Source organism: Coloeus monedula, assembly GCF_965178545.1.
Source record: "Coloeus monedula genome assembly, chromosome: 1".
Lineage (NCBI taxonomy): Eukaryota > Metazoa > Chordata > Aves > Passeriformes > Corvidae > Coloeus > Coloeus monedula.
Window position 1 is genome coordinate 138,866,125 of NC_138781.1, and position 24,757 is coordinate 138,890,881.

Below are 24,757 nucleotides of genomic sequence, written 5' to 3' on the forward strand. Positions count from 1 at the left end.
TAGTTTCCAAATGCTGCTGAAAGGCTCTCCAGCTCTCTAACAGAACCCTACATAATAGCAGCTGTGTGCTGAAAGACTTTAAAACTTTTTAAATAGGGAGAAATATTTTAAATAGGAAGAAAAATAAGTACAAAAAAGAAAACTGACCTCTTCTACATCAGCTGACACAATATCATCTTGTTCTTCATCCCTGCCACGAACTGGTTGTGACTGGCTGATTCGTCTTTGCTGAGGATTCCTTATTATGTAGGATGACTGAGATTGACTAGAACTTAAAAGAAAAATATATAAAAATAAATCCTCAAAAAAAGTAGATTTGGAGCTCTGGATATCACTTAATGGAAAGCTAACAAAATCTCCAAAATAAAACCACCCTAAAGAAGTCTTTGAAAAGAACAGGTAGTAAGCTTTAATAAGTTTTACCTGCTAGACTGGTCAGATGATGGTCTGGGTGGCAGAGGCTCCACAGAAAACAGTTCTTCACTACCCTGCATGGCATCTATACTAGTGCTGGCAAGGGTGAAGGGTGCTGTAGGACGTGCAATTCCCATCCTGACTGGAATAATTAGAGATTCTGCTACATTGCACAACTCTTCAACAGCATAGGGCAGTAACGCCTGGAATACACGCTTACATTTTCCAATTGGCTGTGGAATAAAATTGCTGGGGGAAAAATACAGAAAGATAAATGTCAAATACATCTTCTTTTTCCCCAAAAACTTCATGGCAATATTAATTGTCCTAATTTTTTTCTCAAAACATCATCTTTAACAAATACATGCGTTGTGTGTTTAGAATAATATGCAGCTATTCAAGTCAGTGAAAAACATTTATCATTCAATAATTCAAGATTAAGGCTTGATATCTAAATCTACTACTGATAAATAACCATACACTGTAATTTTTTTATGTTAAAAAAATCAATTTCCAAAAACCCTAACACTGTAAACAGAAAGGTTCAGTATGAACATGTAAATTAACAAGCACTGCATTAAGAAGCTACATGACATACCAGCAACTATTGGGCAATCTTGAGATTTGCAGCTTTTCAAATCTGTCTACAGAACACAAAATAATTCAGATGTTTCTGCCTATTGTTAATTTTTATCAACTCATTTTATAAGAAAAAAAAAATTTAACTAAGGAAAATAGCTACCACAATCAACACACATCTTCACCACTTACTTTTTCTTTTTGGAGGAAGCCATCTCCACACTAAGAATGACAAACACTCTTGCCACAGAACGCAGGAATCTCATTGTAACAGCAATAGCTTCTTCTCTGCGTCCTGGTGTATACTTGTTTTGTAATTCCTTTACCAGAGTACCCAGTAAAGTATCTAACAGCTGAAGAAAGAGGTCATTACAACCTATTAGTTGTATGTAATTTTGAAGCATGAAACAAGAGAGATTAAGACTCAAAGGGAGATCACAGTCATAACCGTACAAATTCACAAACCCAAGATTAACTTGAAGTTAGTTTCAAATTGGTCTCCAAGCACATGGCCCGAGATACCTTACAATATCGTATCACTCAGAAAACCTACGTAAAACATGGCTAAGAGTGCTTACCAAAATGTCTGCTGTACATTTGACAATAAGGCAGTGTGTAAAACAGTCCAAGCGAATAGTTCCACTTTGCTGATTAAGGTAAACTTGCTCTTCAGGCAGAAGATGACCTATCCTACTGCTTGCACTAAGACTTGGAAAAAATAAAAATAAGGGAAATAAATTTATATCAGTCAGCAGGTCTCAAATATCAGATCAAACTTTATGTCAACAACTATTTGTAGATACACACGGGTCTTTATTTTCCTGGGAGCCAAACATGATCATGGACTTCAGGGCATTCCAGTCCTGTAAAACACGTTCCAGAGCTAGCTGGGCAAAACGAGGAGGTTCTAAATCATGATCAGGCATATCAGAATCTAAAAAGACAAAAAAACCCACCAACATAAGAAAGAGGTACTGAAATGTGGAGTTTGCCATTTATTTCACTGAAACAGCTCTTACCTTCAGGATTTGCAGTTTTACGATTACGATCTTCCCTAATTCTAGGTGGTCTGTACTGGCAGTGTTCTACAGTTTGCCTGGCAACTGTCTGTACTAAAAACAATAGCAGATGTTCTCCCCTGTAATGAAAAAATTGTTAGTGGAAATACAATATACCATATATATTTACAAAAATAATTTTTAAAATTCTTCCTTAGTCAATGCTAATATGAACTTGCCTGCTATTTGGCATGGTAACAAGATTTGTGGTGGTGAGCAGACGGTAAAGGAGATCAAGGCGAGCAGACTTTTGTCCAGCAATTAGTGTCTTACACTTGCACTTTTCCCAGCAATCGCAGTAGGCTGTTGGGGATGTTCGTTTGAGCCTACAAGAAATAGAAAAGGTGAACTGCAACACTGTTCAGTAACATACCAAAATCTTTTCCACACAAGCTGAGGGTGTTAGCATACATCCTTAGATTCCTCCTGGAGTTTTTTGTTTCTGATACTAGCAAAATGCCAAAACCTAGCTTAAAAAAGAGAAATACAGATTTTATATGTGGCAGCACATGACGTTTGTCATCCATGTTTCCTACACTTATCTTAAGAGGGCAGTTTCACAACAGAGCTTTTCATACTGCCATAGTAAAACTCATTCAAGATCATTTATTCTTCCCTAAAATAGCCTCCATCCAAGAAAGTTAAGCTGAAAATACTCATGACATGCAGTAAAATCTCAGTAACTGTTACAATGCTGAGAATATCTTTATAATAGTATTTGTTAGCTTATTATAGCTAGGATATCAAATGCTGTAATTTTTACACACTGTAACAGCAGCACAGAACACATGCAGCTTCAAAGCTTTGGGCTGGGTTGATCTGAGATTTTTTGATTGCTCGCTCACTTTTCCCTTTGTTACAGTTGATTTTTAAAAGATGAATATGCTACACTTCTTTCCAAAAACTCACAAGAATGATCTGTCATCAGGATTCATAAAACTAAGGGGGGCAGCCAAAATGAAAACACAGTATTAGTTAGATATAATGTTCTTACCATATTACGCACTTTAAGAATTACTCATTTACTCGAAACACTACAAAGTGGAAAGTACGAAACCGCTTCAGGTTACTCTTTTAATTCTGACTTATTAAATAAATCTTATAGAGTAGATGCAAAACTATTTTATTAATCTTCTATTCTCTAAGTTTGGAACACTTCAAGCAACAGAAAAATTTATTAAGTATCAGTAAACAGAGGAAACCACAAAATATTGATTCAATTATAAGAAACTGAACACAACACTTACTTGCAGTCATGTCCTTTGTGACAGACTCTTGCACATTCTGTGCAACAACAAAGTGATTCCAATAGGCCACATGTTCGACATTCAAATATATCCTAAAAAAAAAAAAAAAAAGGAAAAAAAAAAGATGCATAGTTTTCTCCTTACAGAACTTGCAATCTCACAGTATTCCAGGTTACAGTAAAACTGCACTTGTTTAAACTGATGCCTAAACTTATAAGTAGGTCAGTTCTAGAAAGTGAAACTTAGTTGTTAAGTTAGAATATTCAGTGTTTTTAAAGAGCTCTGTCCATCAAAATTCTTGCCAAAGATAGCCAGAGGGCAAAAACCACACCCAGTAACAACCATGTCCTGAGGAACACAGTCAGCTTTGAGACTACAGAGCAGTTTGGGGAGGCAGTAACTACACCAGACTTAAGTGTTACGGTAATTTAAACAATGCAATTAGTAATTTAAAAATCAGATTAGCAGACTAACACAATACATGGTTGAAACACGTTCCTATTTGCTTAAAAAAAAAAAAGCTTACTTGGTTAATATGTTCTGCACCAGTCCAGGTAAAACTGCATGTATCATTACAACACAAAACATACAACGGAGAGTCATCTGGATTTGTCCCAGAAGGACAAACCATTCCCATAAACACATCATCTTCTTTTTCACTGGAAGTTGCTTCAGCTAAAATAATAGAATAACGTGTTAAAAACAACCCCCAAAAAATAAAAAACCCACCAAAAGAATCCATTCTTGGCAGATGCCTGCCATTACAAAAATCTCATACAGAATTAGAAGTTTGAATAAAACCCGTTACAGCTTTTTGAGAAAACTTTTTGCTTGTCACATTATTTCTAAAAGAAGCCACTGCAAATTCCTAACTGAAAAACACAACCACTATCTCTTCCCCAGTTCTAAATTCACTAAATCACCATTTTGAAGGATTATAGACCATGTTCTTAAAAGGAATATTCTTGTCCCACACAAAGTCCTACAGAACTGTGGTGTGACAAGGTCTAATGTGTTTAAGTTTATCCCTAAATTCAGTTTCATGCATTTCTCCTAAAAAATTAAATACCAACACTAAAAGAGAGTCACAAAATATTTGTTTGTGTACAAGTCTTTTCAGGAACAGGATCTATCTTGGCATATCACTGTATCATACCAGATTTTTTCAATTTCAAGAAAGTAGTTCCATGTGATACATTTCTGCTACCAAGAATTAATACCTTAATCCACTGGTTTATAAAGCAATGAAATGCTGAAAAGACTACAAAGAACACAAAAGCAATAATATTCGTAGAAATCTACTGCAATATACTAACTACAAAAGAGGAAGATACTCCATAATAGCAAAATTTCCACAACATGCAGCAATCTACAGTGTTAATAATGACTGCACACATGCCAAAGTTTAGAAGGAAACCACACACTAACAATTACTAAAACTGTTGTACCTTTAGCAATTTTCTGTGCAGTTTCTAGAATTGTAATTGCAGCAGGATATGCCCGGCCACTAACTGCTGACATAAATGGTGTCATGCCTCTTGCATCCCTAGGCAAAAAAAAACCCCAACAGACAAGTTAAAACACTGAATTTTTTCATTATAACAGGAGACATAGGATGCAAATACATGAAAACTTAGCACTGCTGATCTTGTGCAAACAGAAAAACCACTGAGTGAATAAGCACTCTTATTTACTGTACTTCTGTGAAACAGACATACTTTTAAAGGATGGCAGGACAAAATACAGCTGTATTCTAACATTAGCAATTTTAACTAACAGGCCTTTATGTAACCTTTTTAAAAAGGCTTCTATGTAATTGATTTCAGGTAATATAACATTACAGAGGATAGTGAGAACTCATATGAAAATCCTTACTTCGCTGACAGCAATTCTCGAAGGTAAGGTTGTAGAACAACACTATCGCACAGCAATTTCAGTATGAAATGAGCATTTGCCTTCCGATCCTTTGATTCCACTACAGACGGTTCTGTAGAAGGACCTGTAGTAAGAAAAGAAATTGCAGAGAAACAGTTTTTCCTCAAAAAATTACTACCTGCTAAAATCAAGTAATTGAGTAATTCACTGGGGTGAATAATTGGTAACTTGACTATTCAGTGGTTTCAGCAATACTTCACTGAAGTACTGTAAATTTCAGCTCCAAATTACATTACTGAAATACAGAGGGTAATCCCAATTTCATGCTAATTACCATAGTTTTACATATTTGTCACTCCCCAGGTATGTTTTTACGTAAAACATAGTATGGTGCTTCGTTTACTTTCTGCACACTTGAGAAATTCTGCTTCAATCCAATCTTCATCTGATAAGAGGCATTTTCATATGCAGAAAGTCTGTACAAGCAAAGACAGCTTTTAAGATAACTTTTGTTCTAAAGCATAATTAAATAAGCAGTATGTCCTCACCTGCTATTGTGGAGGTGCTGGGTCCTTGGCCGGTGCCAGTCGCTGCTGTGGTAAGAGATCCCACAGCGGGGGCCAGGATAAAATCAATGTCACCATCTTTCAGTAAACAGAACAGCAGGATGTATATCAATACATAAAAACATCCCTAACAACATGCTCTTGCTGCAATGTCTAACACACTGCAGGTTTTCTGTATTTAACTGGTAATCTTTCCCACAAACGGCCACACTCCTAGGTCCGTAACGTAACTCAGCATTACAAAGGAGACTTCCTAGAAGTTTGAGACCAGCATTGAAAAGACACATACTGGATTTAAAAACACCTGTTAAGTCTTCAATAAACTCTTAAAGCTATCTCAATGAACGCCTGCAACCCAATGACATTAGACAGATTTCAATGTGAGACTAAAATAAGTTATTCACCTTAAAAGCCATTGGTTCCTTTATCAAATCTCTCCTTATACAGTCTAATGTGATATATGAGCAGACTTACCTGGATCCATTGCAGGAGGATCTGGAACCCAGCTGGGAGGAGCTATTGGCGGAGAAACTGGGTCCTGGTGATCACTTGACGAGGCACCAGCTTCATGTCTGCCCAATCCAGCAGCTCTCAAGGATCTTCTCATCATTTCTCTTAATCTCAAACTACATACAAAACCAAGGCAGAAATACTCTCATTTTCATTTATAATTAGAACATATTTAAGAATTTCACACTGAAAAAGGAAACCAAACTCCTCTTATCTCCATTTTACTTCAGCATAAATAATGATGAGCCAAGAGGTATTTTTCATTACATTTCATTGCATCAGAATGTTTTAGCCTTGGAAGAGGAGTCATTCAGCAACACTTCAAGACAGATTTGAGCCCAGAACACACCCCTAGGCACCACAGCACTGCCTCTTGAAGGCAGCAGCTGATGGGCATTCTTACTGCTACCTGACATTACTTTTGGCCCAAGCTCATTCCCGGGAGTGTTAAGCTTTTGCAAGGATTTGCTCTTGTTGCTACTCCTTTTTAAAATCTAACTACAAGAAGAGGTTAATGATAGGATTAAAAAATGGGTCTTGACAGAATTTCTTTTTAAGGAATGTAACGATTGCTTAGAATGAAATGAATCAACTTAAATTCTTCCCCAGCAGTGTTATATTGGCGTCAGTATTATTTATCTGCATAAGTGACTACCTCCCTGAGAAGTTCTCTTAAAACAACCTGGGCACTATCACAGTAGTTCTGTGATACTTAATACTTCTTGGCAAAGAATACTAGAGCTTATTTTCAAATTCCCTTTCCCCACAAGGAGGAACATTTCTACTTCACAACTGACAGACAAAGCATCAACCCCAGAAAACAGAATTAGTTTAGAAATATCACACTATTAGTTCTCACACTAAAAAGGGTTCAAAAAGCCACTAGAACTCTAGTTTGGTGCTTAAAGAAGTGAAATTCGATTTTAAGCTAGCAACAGAGGCCCATTCTTAAACTGGACTGAAGGAAACAATTAATAACAGATTGGTAGTTAATACAGAAATTAGCATACAGAAAAGAAGAAGAAAGCATTACTCAGTTTACCTTCTGCTGCTTGATGATCCTGCCCTATTTCCTGGACCATTACTTGACACAACAGAGATTGCATTTGCAATAGCTTCCACAGCTGAGAGCCTTTCAGCAAACGTGTTCCTCTCAGAGCGCTCTGCTTCTGAAAAATTTAAAAAAGCGTCAGTGCTAAAATTTTACTTGGGAAAATTTTAAGAAAGGAGTATAAAAAATGAAAAGTCACTAATCTTTTTTTTTTTAATGTTTAGAGAGACAGACTAGGTTTATATATTTTTTTTTTTCTTTTGGATGAGCTTAACAATGTTTCTGTACAAGCTTTCAGTATCATCAACAGACAAGGACCTATCCTGTAGCTGATTCCAGACACTTGGTGAGTCAAGGCTTCAAAAACAATGATAAAAACAAAGAAAACAAAACAAACAAAACACAAACAAAAAACAACAATGAAGAAAAAAACACACAAAAACAAACAAACAAAACCACCAAAAATACCCACACCCAAACACCAGACCAGGAGAAACAAACCACACTTCACAATGAGCATCCATGAAGAATGCAAATCTGTGGGCTTGTAATATACACACTCTATGTATGAACATGCTTAGGAGAACTGTGCTATGAGTTTAAGAAAGCAGTACAACCCATTTACATCAGAAAGAGCTAGCATTTCTTCCAACGTCTACAACTGTAAGCACCATAACACCTACAGGTTGTACTCATAATGAGGACTGAATTTTGTCAAGTGAGATACAGAACAGTATTTTTTTAAAAGCCCAGTTTTTGGTGCAAACTAGAAGGAAAAGGTGTATTTCTGAATAAAGAAAAGTATGTCCTTAAAGTGACTCTGATCTTTCTTTCAGGAAATGTCTCAAAGTTGCAAGGGCTAGTACTCACTTTCCATTCAAAGGCTTTTCAAACTGAGAGTCACCTTACTCTGCACACTTATTTTCACCACTGACAGTATTAAGGCCTGGATAGCTCCCTTTTATTCCCTTTTTTTTTTTGAGTAGGAAAGTACTATTAGTACCTTTCATTCAAAGAATGAAAGAATAAGATAATCTGACAGCATGTGTCAGCTGTACATAAGTTTGTATCTTTCTACTCATCATTACCTGAAGCAAAAGAGATCCTAGGTTTTGCTTGTTCACAAGCATGTGCAGGCCTCTTAGATAAAAATCACCTACTACTCAAAGCAGATAACTATTAAACACTTAGCATTGAGAGAATACTATTCTTGTGCCCCTAGCTACAAGTTGATTCGTAGCTGTAAGTGAACTGCCACTGTACTTGTGCCATACTCCTTTCTCAGATCCACTAGTTCTCATAACTCACGACCCATCACTTCCAGACCCCTCACAAAGGGGTTCACAGCTCTTGAGAGTGATCCCTCAAGCAATACAATCACTCTCTGCAACAGAGGTTTCACCTGTTCTGGAGAAAGTAATCTCTAACTGAATTTTCACTGTTCCACTTGCAAAATTAGCATTTGCTTTTTGAGAACCATCAGTTGTAAATGCTTTGGCTTTAATGGGCAATTTGCTATTCTATTGTCTAATTAAATCTGTCCCAGTTCTCAAGTCTTTTGGACATGCTTTTCCCAAGATCCTTTCTATTGGCAAGACTGAGAAGATACCAATTCACAGAAACAGAGCAGCCTTCCCCCAGATTTGCAGGTCTGGGGTCACTTTTCCTGCAATTCATTTATCATTTATCCAACACTGCAGGAGGTATAGCAAAACTAGGCACAGGATCTGAGAGAGAAGGAAAAAAGAAAAAAAAGCTTATCCCTGACCTCAGTATTTCCTTTCTGGCACTTATGAAGAAATCTCTATGAAGAAGAGTGAAGAATCTCAAGCAGGTACTAGCTGGGAAGTGGCACTATGTTCTGAAATTGTTAAGAAATATTACATCTGTATGTCTGGAATTGAAGCCTTTACTTCTAAATCAAACTTCTTTTACAGTTCAAGAGACGACCATGTAACTCACAGACAGTAACATAAGTCACCACTGCCCTCCAGATGATACACAGAAAGTAAGCTTATCCTAATATCCATCACTAACAGTTACAGTGGAAGCTAAATGTGACCTGAATGTAAAGAGACGAATCTCCTTCAAGGACAAGTTTTATGACGAAAAAAGAGAGAGGCAGAGGAGTGTTACAAGTCTATCATGTTCATGTTTTTCATTTTTCCAAAAGTTAAATTACACCCAAATTAAGTTACTGAAAAAAATGTCAAGGTTGCAAAGACAAGCACTCAAATTAGGAAAAGTCAGATTAAGTTTGCCTATGCATCCTTATTTCAACTTCCTTGTGTGCTTAGAGTAACACAATCTTCAGTTACACAGTTGGGTTTTGTTTGCTAATTTTGGTTTGGGTTTTTTGTTTCAGATTGTTTTGTTGCCCCACCCGCCCTGCGCCCAGCAACAAGACCCCTGCCTCAATCAGTGCACACGATGGACGACACACTGAAGATGAAGGGTTGTACAGAGAGCAAGCTGTTTATGCCTTGATTGCTGCAACATTAGGGAGCAGTGTAGTAAGGCAGCAACAGCTTGGCAAGGAGGGGGGAAACACTGTAACATCGCTTTGGAAAACTGGAACCTATTTCTGCCACATCTATGAGCACACAGAACTTTGTGAAACAAGTTTTTACAGACGATAGTGATACATTTTACTCATTTATGGACACCTAAAAGGTGCCCGACCCACAGAAATAATTAACATTCCCAGCACAACTAAAACTACGATTAATCCAGTTCTAGAATTCAGTGTTTTGAAGTAACACCTACTCAAAATCAGGCCCTAAGCTTCTCAAACAGAACGCTCAAAATTAGTTAATAGCTTTGAACACAGAAAAACTTCAAGCTATAATAAAATTCCAACCAAGAGATGAGAAAGCTGCAGCATTACCCCCATTTTATAAACAGGGATACAAGGAACAATTAAGGTCTATAAATGACTAAAATTCAATGACAGCACCATACAAAAATCCCACAAGGAAGTTCATTCATTATTCAGTGCAGGGTTTGTATGGTGTGCAAGAGTAAGGAATGGGGCCACACACTGAATGATGAGGATAAAAAGAAATATTGAATAGCTACCCATTCGGTGAGCACCGTCCATCTTGTGCACTGAATGAGGTAGTCCTGTGGAAAAAATAGTATGACGGTGTAATTAAAGACCATTTCACAATGCATACCCATGTGTAGCACATGGGTAAACTTAATTCTGCCATTCCCTAACTTTTGAGTGCTTGACTTAGCAACCTTGTTCTGTTAACATGCTTTTTACATAACAGTATTTAACAGACATTTTTAAATGGTCTCAATAACTGGCATTAATAGGTCATTCTTCCACATTTCTTAACACATGTCAATGACAAGCAGCATTTCTAACTGAAGGTATTAACACATAGAACACTTCAAAAATATTAAATACCATTTCTCATAAATTTTACTATATAAAGGGGATAGCAGCGATACAAAGGTAGAAAAATACTTTTTTCATCTAAAATTAATGTATGAATGTCAGAAGCTTTTACAATCAATAAAAACAGCTTAGTGCTCTTAACTATTGAATTCTTATAAAACCTTATTAGAGTAATAAAAATGTTGCATCGGCACCTTTGAAAGGCCAGGACACATTTTAGGTGGTAAATTTTAATACACCCATATATGAAGAATGCAGCCCTTTGAATGAATTTTCTTGAAAATTCATGAAAAGATTATTTTCTAAGTATTTTCATATTGTTGAGCTCACCCTCTTCCTCTTTTGTTTCCTTGTTGCTGGTTGGAAAGCATACAGATACACAAGCATGCAGAATATTACGGTTTCCATCACATCTATGGCCAAGGAATGTCTGCAGCATTTGTGGATTCTGATCCAAGACAACTGCTTGTTCAAGATTCATCAGGTATTGTCTGCAAGCCTCATAGTCACATCGAAGAATGTGCTGCATCAATGTTTGTTTCTGTACTCAAAAGAATAAAATATTTTAGAAATGTAAAGCACAAAAGGTAGATATAAGCTTCATAAATACTTCTGATTTTCTTCACATTTTGAAATTAATAGGAAGGTCTTAATCTCCAACACTGGCTTGAAGTTAGTGCAGGAGCTGTTCAGAACATGCATCATCTCAATTATAGCACTGTTAAAAACAGAGCTGTATGCATTCAGGCACAGACACGCAAAAGGAACGGAGCAGCAGAAGTCATCAGGCTCACAAAAGCATTCATTTGGCTTCACAGTTGGATTTTTAAGATAGATTACTTCCATTTCATAGCTCCATGTAACATGGGAAAAGTGATACAACTGAAAAAGCCTAAGGATCTACATGAACGAGTTCTAACCCAGTTCTTTCTAAACAAGTGATTTATGTGCTGGGAAGTGAATGATTCGAAGCTCTTGAAAGTCTGGGAGGTTCACCCCACATACAACCAGCTTTTCCATAATGATGGAATACTACTTCACTGTGAACTCAGTCTGACAGGTACACAATACCTCGGGGTGGCAGCAGAGCACACAGCAGATCTAACTGCACTGCCCCAAATCACCGACAAGATTTTAGAAGTATGACATATAAATTCACAGCAGGACTACTCATACAGCACCACTGACAAAGACAGAACTCTACAGGTGATTCAAGTGAAAAAACCTCCACCTTCCTCTCCTAGTTTCCTAGTGCATGGTCCAAATAGAAGATTAAAAAAAAAAAAAAAGAAAAAAAAGAAAATGTATTGCATTCTCAGGGATCTAACCAAAACAAGTTGCTGAATCCCTGAGAAAAACTGTGCACCCATGAGACAAATAAAACTGCACAGTGTTAGCAGATATGAAAAGGTAACCATTTCAAAATCAATGCTTAAAAAAGCCCTACTAATTAAAAGCCTGATACAGAAGTCATGCACTGCCCAAAAAGGATCTTTCACTTCGCAAATTTATTGGTGTTTTCATGTTTCTAAGAGAGTCTTCAGTTGAAATTAGTTTCTTTCAAATAGCGAAAATACAAATCAGTATCTAAACAGGAAGCTGCTTTAAGCATAACTTTACAAAAGCAAGAGGAAAAAAAAAGCACATAATTCAGTAGGCAGAGAAAATACTTTACCTCAACAGCCATAATGATAATAGCAGCTTTCTTTTTGATGGTCGAGTTAGCAGGAAGATTTGTTAAGGAATGAACACCCATTCCAAGACTACTAATAGGTGGAAGATCAAGCCAGTCAGGGTCTCGTATCCCACCCATACAATCTTTTGCCATTGGATAGATTGTACCATTTCCATCTCTAAGAATAATAGGCGATTCCTACATTTGGGAAAAAAAGTTTCATTATGTCTCCACAATTTATAAATATTATCCTTCCCAAAACATCCAGTTGTTTTTGACTGCCAACAATTACAACAGTTTACCGAAGATTCTCGTTTATGTCATTGACTCCCATCATTACAAGTGGTGCAACATAAGAGATGAGATTCCTTCTGCAAATGCCTGAAATGTGCTTAACATCATAAATATTACTAGAAGTATCTTCCTTATGATATACATTCATTAATTAATATTACCAGTGAAACAAACAGAACCTATACTTTTAGCTTACTTAAATGCTCCAAATAAAGTTGAATATATTGAAATGAAACATTCAAATTCAGTTATTTTGCAAAAACTGTTTCCTTCAACTATCCTAAACAAAGTATATAATCTTTGTGGAAGAGCTGCACAAAATCTCAATCATTTTTAGTGAATCTGAATTTTCACTCAAATACAGATTAATTTTTTTTGTTAGTATTTCCATTTATTCTCCAAAGTGGATTTTTATCTGACCCTGTCCCAAAACACAGCTAGATAACAAGCTGACACTAATCCAAGAACCATTCTGTCACCTTCCCCCCGCCTTTTTTTTACATTCAAGGTAGAGTTTAATTAAGATGTGCTTAAATAAGTTGATTGTTATTCCCCTTGTGTCTTCAAAATATTAAAGCTAGCAGCAAGTTTTTCATAACCTGTTTGAAAAACTATTTCTTTGCCAGAAAAGCCTTACAGAAGGCTGTACCATCTCATTCAAAGATGACAGAAGTAAGTGCAGTGAGGTTAGATGATTGAGACACAAAACCACAAACCTGTCCAGCTGTAAAAATAGCAACACTTCTCTCATTCTGACCCAGGAATGCAATGCTGCTAGTAGGGAAATTATTTTCCTGTTCAGCCTTTCCTGTGGCAAGATCAAATATGCAGTATCGAACCCAGTTCCCAGTTTTCAGAACAGCATGCACTCCTTCAAAGACACAGGAAGAAAAAAGTAAATGTGTTTTATGGATGGCATCCAGTAAAAGAACTTCTAACTAAAGCACTTTCAAGAAATTACTAATATCAATGGAAGCACCTGTTTATGTCCTTTTGAAAGTAGGTGTTTTCCACCTGGATGAGAGACAGGTAATAAAGGAACCAACAGATATGGACTCACAGGCTCAGCCCTACTTACCTTTTGAATCTACATTTACTGCTAGGATCTCTGTTTTTTCAGGAATACACAGCTTTTTGGGTGTTCTTTGAAAACAGTCAGGAACTTTTGGAGTTCCACCAGTTTTTACGACCTGAAAACAGACGTAAAATTTTAAGCTGCAATTAAGCACACATAGTGCTGACACTTCAAAATACTGATTATTTTCTCAATGTTTCACAAACACATACCTGCAGTTCATCTATTCTGAGCAGCCTACAGTCTTGGAGGAGAGAAGAAGGATCAGGATCGGAATTCGAACTGCTCTGACAGTTTGCATTATTGGAGGTGCCTGGAAATTTCACAGCAACATATGCACCATCCACTTTTAGCACCTACAGGCAGAACACATAAGAGTTTTACCAAAAGGCTGAACAAAACCTGATTTGCTTCAAAATAAACTAGACCTTTATCAGGGAGAGGAAAAAATTTACAATAACCAGTGATAAAATTACATAGCTCTTGGTCATTAGCCTTGTCATTTCGATAAAATTACTGATATTTGAAAATCTTGGATTTCCTAATGACTTCATAAGTAACCGGAATCATATCAAAGGTCCCTCCATTTCAACATCCTACATCAAACAGAAGCCAACATCAACTGACTAGAGAAGCTCCTACTGGTACTCCCCTGGTCTCTTTCCAACTTCCACCTCCTGGAAACAGCAGGACAACTTCATGTTTAATAGCCTGGATAGACCTTTTCTTTTATTAATTTGTGAAATCACTTTTGGAAATAAACACTACTCTTGTGGCAATGAATTCCAAACATTAGCTAACAATTCAACAACAACAAAGTCTACACTGACTTCTTTTTTAAGTTCCCATTAGCTCTTACACTACAAGACAAAGGAAAAAACTGTTTGGTTTTTTTTGGCCCACCATAAAATTTTGTATGCTCCTTCTTCAACAGGACTGTACACAGTGGAAAAAAGACCTGTTAGTTTATGGGTCTGTTACCTGTTCTGTACACTCAATGATGAAGTTCTCCACTCAGTCCCTTAGGACTGAAGGATACAGACAAGTCTATCCAGACGTTCGTCAAGTGTGTGTGTCTGTCCTTCTCTGGCCCCGAAGGAAAGGGAAGCTATTCAACCCCACACTGACAGAGTCATTTCTGAGACTGTAAGCCTCTCTAAAGAGTTGCTGCCATGCATATCTAAGCAGAACTGTCAAAACAGGCTTCCTTGATATAGGAACTTCTTGTACTATCACCAAACAGCAAGGCCCTTTGAATTTCCAGTTGAGACCATAATTTTCTCAACAGGAAAACAAAGCTAAGGCAGAAGGGGGTGGGGGAAAGGACAGACAATGTTTTAATTATGAGCAGAAATAAGGACTCTGTATGCTCTCAGTCTTCATCAAAACTAGATATAAGCAGCCATCAGTCTTTAATAAGCCCTAATTTCTCTATGGTTTCTACGCAGAAAGTGCTTAACAAACAAAGGTCTAGATGTAACCAACTTTATCTAAAAGGTCTCCAACAATAAAAAACATCTCTCAAATTTTCAAGATACTGTATGTAAGAAAAATCCAGGCACTTCCATGTTTTCTCCCAATTTCTCTAGCTAAGAGCAGCCCAACAAGTGCACTAGAGAAAATGATATATTGACAAACCTTAAAGCATTAGCACTTCCATGAAAATATAAAAGTTCAAGCTTTTATATTTAATATAGTAGTTCTTGATGCAATGCACAGACACCTTTGCAACTGTATACAGAAATAGTAGAACAGTCTCTGTACTGAAAATCTTAGGATCTAAAACGGGAAGGATAGTTAAGGACAAGAGGGACTTTCCCAAAGCTGGTATCAAGAGGAAAACAGTGGTTTCAGCAACTTCAACTAGATCTCAAAATCGTTACAATGAACTAAGTTGCTCCATATTCGTTCTGCATAAATGACCTAAACCTGATAATGAAAATTCATTGTGAACCTCCTCCTTTCAAAAATACTGCTCAAGGCAAATCTTACACTGACACACAAGTAAATCCATTAAGGATGCAAGTAAGATAACTCTTACTAACTTCAGCTGCCTTCTGTTGGACAGTTATTGATCCTCTTCTGGTAACATTTTTTTAAATCTATGAATCAAGTAGAAAGCAACCAAATCTTTTCCTTTTGAGGAAAACCTTACTGGCTTTCTTGTTACTTTTATTTTTGAAAAGCATACCAAAGAACTATCTAGAGGACCTAATCCCTCCTAACATCATACAACAATGCCAAGGGAGAAAAGGGAGTATTTTCCCCTATATGGCTCCTGAGTCAGAGCAAAGATTTATTAGACAAAAAAATGAAAACATTACAAGGATTAAACAAAGAGATTTTCTGTAGTAATAAATGAAATAACTTTATAATAATGTTAATGAAGCATGTAATTTCTAATCAAAATATTTTTGTTCTTTGGTTGCCTGAACACGAGATTCACCCAAATATTCTACCTATGCATATGTAAAAGTCAGTCACAACAGGTGAAACCCTTCACAATCTCACTGGACATGCGGAAGTTACTGCTCAAGACAACAAAATAGTATTTTGGATAAAACCACATCTGCTTTTCTTAATATTGTGGTTCAATTTAAAATACCAGAATTTTTAAAGATTCATCACGTTTTACTCACAACACATCCACTCTATTATTATCATTGTGTTATGGACAAATATAAATGCAAGTCATACTCATCAGAAACAGTCTCAAGCATCCCCAAAATTATGATTTTTTTAAACAGTTAGCTTATCTAAAAGAAAAACCTTTTTTTTCCTCCTCCCAAAAGACAGTGGGACAGCGTATTTTATATTTTAGACAAACCTTGCCAACAGGAACATTCTTAACATCTTCCACAAACACAACTTCCCTAAGAGACCACTGTTCTTCATTCACTTTCTCCTCCTCTTTTGGGGCAGGAGTAGATCGTCGTCGCTCTGAGACAAAAAAGTTATAACCAAAAAGAAAGACTTGAAATACTTAATCAAAGCATCAAAATGCAATGTTCAGTAAGCACCAAACCTTTCCCCCAAAAAGATTATCAGCAGTCAAACGTAGAAATTAACAAGAGGCTAACAAGAATACAACTTTAGGAGTCAGAGCTACCTAACAAGTATATCATGTCACTTTCATGCATTTCTATGGACTTATAGCACTTAGAAAGCTGGTATGATACGCAAAGCAATTTTTAAAGATATTTAAGAAAAGTAATTAGAATACAATTTTTTAAAATTTTAGCTAACACAATAATTAGAATACAAAAAATTAAAATACAAGGAACAAGCCCTGTTTTGGCGGGGCTCAGATACTCGTGCTGTAAGTAGAACGGGTGACACTGTGACACCATTCAGTCACCGCTGCTACAGTGCTTTATATCAACTTCACAAAAAGTCTGCTTGCCTACCACATATGGATTACTTGGTAAAATGCTGGAAGAATAGCAAATGAGGCAGAAAATAGTTATTTGGGCTAATGGCAATTGCAATGCAGTTAGATTTGCTGCAGACTTTATCTGAACAGTAACTGTAGTACACTCAGAATCAAATCTAAATACATAACATGGCTAAATTAACACTGGCAAGAACCTTTAATCTTCTAAGTCAAGTATATAGTGTAATTAATACTATCAACATATTTAAAGTAAGAAGCAGAGAACTTCTAAGCTAATTGCAGAGTTAACTTCAAACACTAGTTCAAAAGCCCAAGAAATGTTGTAGTCAGTGAAAAATTACAGTTGAATGAACTGCAAAAGAAATCAATAGTAAAATTAGTGACTACTGCAGATCTGAGCATATGAGATTCTCAGTCACTGCACGAGGCCATTTGAGTCATTAGGTTAATGCAGTTTGTGAACAATTAGAAGAAAAAGCTACAGAGAAAAGATTTCTTCAAATCAAAGCATTTCTTCAAATTACAAAGCATTGTAATTAACATTTTATAAATTTATGTGTTTAAATGGAGAGAAAAAATGCTTAAGGAGTCCAGTTACACAAATTCGGATGTAGCCTTTCAGCACAAGTTCTTCTTCTTCTCTGACTGCTTTTGTATGTTAGTAAAGAATGTCGTATTTTAGACATTTTCTGTATTAGACACAAACTACTGCTTTCTGCATCGACATTCAACTGCAAGGCAAGCTGTTCAACAGCAGCTTAATCTTTAAAGAAGTTTTCCAAAACAAGTTCAACTTCTGAGCTGCAAAGAAGCTCATTATCACATTGCAACTAAACATAACTTTATCTTCAGACTTCCTCTTGATCACCTCCTGAAAGATGCTTTTGATTCTGAGAACTGCTACGCTTGCGCAGATAACACCTTACATCGAGTAGTCACTGCTTATACATTTATTTAACACTGACACCGATTATTCAAAGTCTATTACAAAACCTTTACCTATATTGCAGTACAGACTGAAAGACCAAAGGATTGTGAAATTAGGACAGAATCACTGTAGAACTGCCTTTTATGGAAATTTCTTATATACACAAATATTTTTTTTACTCTGAGCTACACATTACTTACTATACGGCATTGATGCACTGCTTGCTATTGAAGATGCATCACTACAAGTGGAAGCTGGGGATGGTGGAGGACCCATCTCAGTTTTCACTGGTTCCTGTTTGCTTTCAGGTCTAGAATAAAAGGTAGTACTTAGAGTGAAGAAAGAAAAAAGTGAAATCTTTTCTGTGACAATGGACAAAGTGTCAGTGTATCCCAGCATTGTTCCTTTAATAATACCTTAAAGAGAAGTAACTCCACACTTCTGAACAACCATCCCAACTGACAAGGCTATAAATCTTGATGTTGGGAACAGTGCAATGCCGTGTAATCAGGGATTAGCTTTTTAACATTAACTGAGCATAGGTACACTATTACAGAAAATAAACATGATGAGCTTCATTTGAGGGCAGGAAGAATTATTAGCTTTATACAGTAACCTGAAACTCCAGAACTGCTAAGCATTTTCAAGCTTTACTTGAAATTGTTTAAATCTGTTTCAAGAAACATTTAAATGGCAATTGTCAACCCGAAATTTTTTTTTTCCAAACTATGGAGGGGCTGAAACAGATCTGTTTAATCTCATGAAGAGCCAGAAAACAGCCGGTTCCATTTTCAGCTATTAAAATATAAAATTTTGGAAACTTTATGGAACACTGTAGGCAAGCCTTCATTTAATACTCTGTCTGCATTTCACATGTCCATAGTGATTTCACACAACTGAGACACCTTTCCTGCAGTGAGTATTTCTGCACATCTAGCCAAGTTTAAAAGAAACCTAGTATCTTATAAAGAAGGCAAAATTTTCAAAATTGTAAAAATCTGACCTTCCTTTTCCATTATTATTCCCCAGGTCAAGAGAGTATCAAATAAAGGATCTGTGTGTACATGCACGCGTGTTCTCCACACTTACTTTGCCTCAGTAGTTTTGCTGGCTTTCTCCATGTTTTTCAAGCTCTCGGGGGACCGAAGCTGAAATCGACAGCTATCGTTCATGTTCCAAACAGATTCCATTAACACACCGACTTTAGGAATTCCAGCACTGATTGAAAAAGCAACTGCTCCAGCATGATAGAGGGGATTATTTCTTAAACACACCTACAGATAGAAATATTTATTTCTCTGAGAAAAATGGATTCTACTGAGGAAAATCATATGTGCATTATTTTCTTGGTGACATATGTAGTAGTCAAAATAGAAAACTTATGGAATCAGGTGAAGAGGAAAGTCAGCAGTATGTACAGAAAAGGAAGCTGTTGTGCAATTCACAGCTGAAAGCAACAGTTTTAGCAGTGAAACATATCATAGCAGTTTAACATACAGTATTTAGATGTTCAACCACAAAAGGAAGAATTACTCCAATAACAGAGACTCATCACAGTGTCAATTAGAATGGTATTGGAATCAACAGAAATGTGCTCCCTGGGAAAGAGCTGTTTTGTCTCATATTAGTTCTAGTACTAATCACAAAAAAAAGTCCTCTGTACCAGTTATTAGCCCTTTTGGTAAAGGCTTCAAACCAAAGGTCTATCACACTGCATAAATAAATCAAATCCAGACATTAATACTGCAGGTACTTAAATGCTTAATCATTTACTAAGCTATTTGTTCTATGGGGAATTGTATGTCCATACTTACTTTCTCTCAAAATACAGAATCAGTAGGTAAATTAAATCAGTAGGTAAACTAAACAGAAGTACTTTGCATGAGTACAGCTTGTTCTTGTGTGCAGCAATAGTCATACTTATAAAACAGTAACAACACTAACAGGACACAGCCATTTACAGTCCTATAATTAAAACATACTATTTTAATTCCACATTATCGATATCCCTTTTGTGCATAACTTTTTGTGATAATTAATTTTGCTGGGTTTTTTTAAGAGCAGGTTGTAAGCTCATCATATAGCATGGTAAAAGTGCCACTGGTGACAGCTGTACTTGCCTGGGTTCCAACAGTTATGTTTGGCATAGAGGAGATACCAGCACTAGACTTCGGCTTTTTATTTTTTGCTCTGGCCTTTTCTAGCATTTTCTTCCTTTGGCTGAAAGGAACTACACCCCTGTGGAAAAATGCATGTTATTTTAAAAAGGCTGTGAAAGAAAAGCTTTGTTCAGAACTTTGAACAGTTTATTCCTTCTGCTTAATGTAATCACAATCAAACATACAAGTGTGTGCGCCACCTTCTCCAAAATCTCAAAGAACTGCAGAAACGTCATCTTTTTCTGTATGTACCCCCACTTTCCAAATTCATCTCAACTCCCCCAATTTACTAGGAGGAGGTGGAAGAGGCAGAGCCCACAAGTTATTTCACTGCCAAATGGCTTCCCTTCCAGTCTGAAGTGCTGCAAAACCTCTGTTGCAAGTGGTATACCCCAGTCACAGCTTTCAAGATGCAGGCTGCATCTCTGAACTTGAGGATTCCCACAACTAGTGATAACTTCCAGAGATTGCAAACTCTGGAGAACAAGATAAGCTTTTTTGTTTCTAAATTCTAAAAGCCTCACTTTCTCTCTGGGGACATGGCTGAAGGAGCCTGGGACTCTTACGACAGACATCTGCTGCAAGGGGGGGAAAAAAGAACACTCCTTTTGTAATTGGATCCACTCACTTTAGTTGAAAATCATGCCTGCATACACAGTCAAGCATGCTTATTATTTTGATATTTCATGTTTTAGTCAGTGGCTTATACAGTTAAAAGCTTGGACTAAAGAAGCTCCTTCATGTTAAGTAAAACATGAAAAGCATCAGTCCCGTGCAATACTGGAAACTGAAATCCTGTCTCATACTACAGATCACTGTAACTAAGGGTATCAATAGTAACAGAAGCTTCTGTCTGCATGAGTCTGGTAACATAAAATCACCACAGCCCACATTTAACCAGAAAAAGACATATTAGTTCATAAATTGCTTCCAAAGATTACATATAAATGTTAATAAGTCTTTTTGTATTTTGCACCGATTATTCCAGTAAAAATGGAAGGTTCTAATAGCCAATATCTTGGATGCTATGGCTTAGTAGTTTCTATACAAAGAGTAATTAAAGTGTGGCATGTTGACCATGACACAATGAAAGGGCCAAGAACCAGAGAGGTGTAATTTTGGGATCTGGGACTAGAAATTAGAATAAAATATGTCTGTGTTTAAGTTTACAAGTCTAGCTACGAGTCTACTTAAATATTTTCCAGAGTTAACAGAATTTAATGAGAAAGCCGTTTCATAGAATTAATTTTCAATGCTCTGATTTCCAGCTCATCATTAAGTATTTAACTCACCCATGCCTCAAAGTCACTTGAACTTTAGGCATGGTACATAATGCAATGACTCCTGACACACCAAAAAATAATGCATGCTGCAATGCATTAGTATTACTCAATGAATTCACTTAAATTAGAAACTCATTTCAGAGCCCTTTTGGAAGCATTATTTTTGAGGGTTTGTTTTTTTGCTTGGTTTTGTTTGGGTTTTTTTGGCATAGCCTTCTTAATCATCAAGTTGTCAGTTAAAATATTTTAACTAACATTTCACATTTTATGTTTAAAAGGGTTATATTTTAACATCTCCAGAGGGAGCAATTGATGTTATTTCCCTCTTCTTTAAAATATAGACCACAAATTAATAGACCAAATCTTCCAACAGAGCCAAAGAGAGGAACATCAACCTCATATGTGGGTAAGTTTGTTCCATATTTATAATCTGAAAAAGGCCCGAAAGGCATAGAGAAGATTATTATTATTCTCTGATCCTGTGTAGTACTGATACATCTGAATGCTAAAGCATTTAAACACATCTCCTAAAACAACGACCTTATTCTGTTAAAGATGTTATAATTGGATCCAAAAGCTTTAGGCATTAAAAAAGAGAATAAATGTATTTTAAAAAGGGAGCCTAAGCTCAAGTGCAGATTTCCGGAACTCAGAACAATGGTGGTTCAGTAGTTTTGCAATGCTTCTCAGAGTCAGAGACATGAAGACATCCAGAGCATCTACACTGTTGTACACAAACACAGTATTACTTACCACCAATACAAGTTGTTCTCTAGTTGAGCACACGTGTAAAGAGCACAACAATGTAAAGAAACAATCCGTTCTCCCTGAAGCTCCGAGTATGTCTGTGCAGTGTGTTCTAATTTAGAGGCTACGGAGCTTAAAGTTTCATCTACCCATGTAGCAACCTAACGGAGAAGGAAAGAAAGGAACAGAGAAGGTAGAGGAAAAACAAGAAGTTGCACATCAGTCGCATCTTTAACATAATATTTACTGGTTTTGAAAGGGGGGAAGAAAAAAACATATCATAAAACAAAAAAACAATTATACCCTTTGGAAATTTACCCCTTAGCATCTTTTCTTTCCCCAAAAGAGAGCTTTTCAGAACTGTTTTCCCCTCTATTTCCAGTTCTCAACATTAACAGAAAAGGTTGGGGAAAAAAAAAGAGAAACCTGTTAAAAAGTATACGGATGTGTTGGTGTCTTTACCACATCAGTTTCAAGTTTACCCTAACTGGACTGAAAAGCATATTCAGATAACTTGCTTTACATCACTGAAAGCTTCAATGTCCTTAATTTTTCTACTAAATCTATAAAGAATATTAACAAGCTTCTCTATTCTCAAACCAGTGTCAGTTTCTACTGTAACAGCAAAAAGTCAAGTGTTTCAGATAATCAGGTAAACCAAGTATCTTTTCACTGTTTCAGCTGTAAGTCTGACAGGTTCCTTTTTTAAAAACTTTTTGCATTTCTACAGAACACCAGATGGAGAAGAAAATAAATGAATGAGCAAATGAATTTAAGTACTTTCAAGAGCAGATAAAACTGAAGAAACAACTTCTCTATAATATACTGCAAGCAATTGAGAAAACCCAGCTTTGTCAAACTCAGCAACCAGCAAATATTTCATACCTTGTTATTTTCCGTGGCAACAGTTGCTCTAATACTATTTGCAGACAGCAGCACAATCTTTTCATTGGTTAACCCCAAGAACATGGCTCGTGGATGATGTAGCGAAGGATTCTTTGGAAACAAAAAAATATTTCAGATATTCAAAGCATATAAATAATTCTGAAGGAAAACATTTAAAGCTATACAGTACCTGTGCATTTCTGTAAGGCTCTGATTCACTCCACTTCCATTGATAGAGTTCTCCTTTACTGCTAACAGCCACGAGCTCAGAATATAGAGCTCCAATAGAAATGAACTTTGTTCCATCCTACAAACACAGAAATATGAAGCCTAAGACAACAGTATTATAAATGCATCTATAAAAACACACATATGAAAAAAAAAATGAACTTGGAATTGGTTTTTTCCAGAGCACCCATGAACGTTGATCCTGAAAATAAAGATATATCCAGATTGTCTCAAACTCAGCATGTCCCCACACACAAAGCATCATTGTTTCTGATGAAGTGAAGGAAGAAAGAAATAGATATTATTTCCCTGAACTTCAGTAATAGCACATACATGGCAATTAACTTGGATAGTTTATATTAAGAGTTTACACAGTGTTTTAAGAACACAACACTGCTCATAAAATTAAAGATGAGAAGATCTCTTGACTTGCAACACTGAAAAAATAAGCTACTGCTTGAAATTCTGGCTGTTGGAAATTAACAAAAAAGCAACATAATTCCATTATTCCACTGCTAAGTATAGCCAGGAAGGTATCTTGCAAGCTACCCAACACCCAAGAAATCAATTAATCACATTTACTGGTTCATCGGTTAATTCTTATCTTTCACTTCTGAAAGCAAATAACTGCAAACAATGTCAAGTTAAAAAAACCCAAACCAACAGTATACTACAAGTCTCAATAATGCATCACTATAACCCAATATGCTGGAAAAGTTACTAATTATTCGTTTTTCCTCTCGCCCTTTTCTCCTTTTTAACATTTTATCAAAACTCATCTGGTGTCTTTCTACTACTTACATAGCATCACTTTGTTCATTTGCTTCATCCTGTACCTACACGGACCTCTCAGGTCTGTTTTCCTCCCTCTTAGATTGGGTTCAATGTTGCTGCAACTATGCACAACCTCACTTTTGCAAATTCCTGCTCCTCCTTGCACTGAAATGGATCTCAAACTACAGAGAATGTAAGTGATTTCACAAAGCATTAAATTCTGTTTACTGAGAAACATTTGTAACATTTCACTGCTCCTCAGCAAGTGCAGCTGTAGGACAAACATGTTCTTTCTGAAGTTCCTTACTTGTAGTAAGTCAAATTTTTCTTCCACTTACAGCTTTACAAAAAATAAAAAAAACCCCCCAACTTAAACTAGTATAAAATCAAATGCTGTCTTCTACAGCTACAGATCTGAAAAAGAGGTACATGATATCTAGTCTTCTCTGTAGTGGTTATCTCCCAGATCAGTATCTTTAACTGACTCTCAGATACACCATGTTTATGTACTTCAGCCATCTGACAGGAAACTGAATTCAGTCAGCCAATAAAAAAGTCCCACCATCCTGTACATCTTCTGTCCCCTAAATTAGGAGACTTTTTGCCACA

The 24,757-nt window shown here is 36.4% G+C and overlaps 1 protein-coding gene across 15 annotated transcripts in view; it reads right to left on the minus strand.

The window, feature by feature from the left end:
- UBR5 (ubiquitin protein ligase E3 component n-recognin 5) overlaps nucleotides 1-24,757 on the minus strand; it is an 81,347-nt gene that overhangs the window by 19,902 nt on the left and 36,688 nt on the right. For 7 of the 15 annotated variants that reach the window (XM_082279643.1, XM_082279652.1, XM_082279649.1 and 4 more), the window contains 27 exons: nucleotides 23,337-23,453; nucleotides 23,147-23,257; nucleotides 22,268-22,422; nucleotides 20,193-20,310; nucleotides 19,162-19,346; nucleotides 18,273-18,382; nucleotides 16,578-16,690; nucleotides 13,963-14,106; nucleotides 13,754-13,865; nucleotides 13,392-13,546; nucleotides 12,382-12,579; nucleotides 11,037-11,247; nucleotides 10,379-10,423; nucleotides 7,292-7,418; nucleotides 6,214-6,365; nucleotides 5,722-5,817; nucleotides 5,174-5,297; nucleotides 4,747-4,844; nucleotides 3,825-3,973; nucleotides 3,299-3,390; nucleotides 2,231-2,377; nucleotides 2,013-2,131; nucleotides 1,801-1,927; nucleotides 1,572-1,701; nucleotides 1,186-1,346; nucleotides 424-663; nucleotides 148-271 (listed from right to left, as the gene is read on the minus strand). In XM_082279643.1, the coding sequence (XP_082135769.1) occupies nucleotides 148-271; nucleotides 424-663; nucleotides 1,186-1,346; nucleotides 1,572-1,701; nucleotides 1,801-1,927; nucleotides 2,013-2,131; nucleotides 2,231-2,377; nucleotides 3,299-3,390; nucleotides 3,825-3,973; nucleotides 4,747-4,844; nucleotides 5,174-5,297; nucleotides 5,722-5,817; nucleotides 6,214-6,365; nucleotides 7,292-7,418; nucleotides 10,379-10,423; nucleotides 11,037-11,247; nucleotides 12,382-12,579; nucleotides 13,392-13,546; nucleotides 13,754-13,865; nucleotides 13,963-14,106; nucleotides 16,578-16,690; nucleotides 18,273-18,382; nucleotides 19,162-19,346; nucleotides 20,193-20,310; nucleotides 22,268-22,422; nucleotides 23,147-23,257; nucleotides 23,337-23,453 (3,660 nt within the window). The remainder of the gene's footprint in view (nucleotides 1-147; nucleotides 272-423; nucleotides 664-1,185; nucleotides 1,347-1,571; nucleotides 1,702-1,800; nucleotides 1,928-2,012; nucleotides 2,132-2,230; nucleotides 2,378-3,298; nucleotides 3,391-3,824; nucleotides 3,974-4,746; nucleotides 4,845-5,173; nucleotides 5,298-5,721; nucleotides 5,818-6,213; nucleotides 6,366-7,291; nucleotides 7,419-10,378; nucleotides 10,424-11,036; nucleotides 11,248-12,381; nucleotides 12,580-13,391; nucleotides 13,547-13,753; nucleotides 13,866-13,962; nucleotides 14,107-16,577; nucleotides 16,691-18,272; nucleotides 18,383-19,161; nucleotides 19,347-20,192; nucleotides 20,311-22,267; nucleotides 22,423-23,146; nucleotides 23,258-23,336; nucleotides 23,454-24,757) is intronic. The other 8 variants (XM_082279645.1, XM_082279642.1, XM_082279644.1 and 5 more) reach the window with 5 other exon arrangements.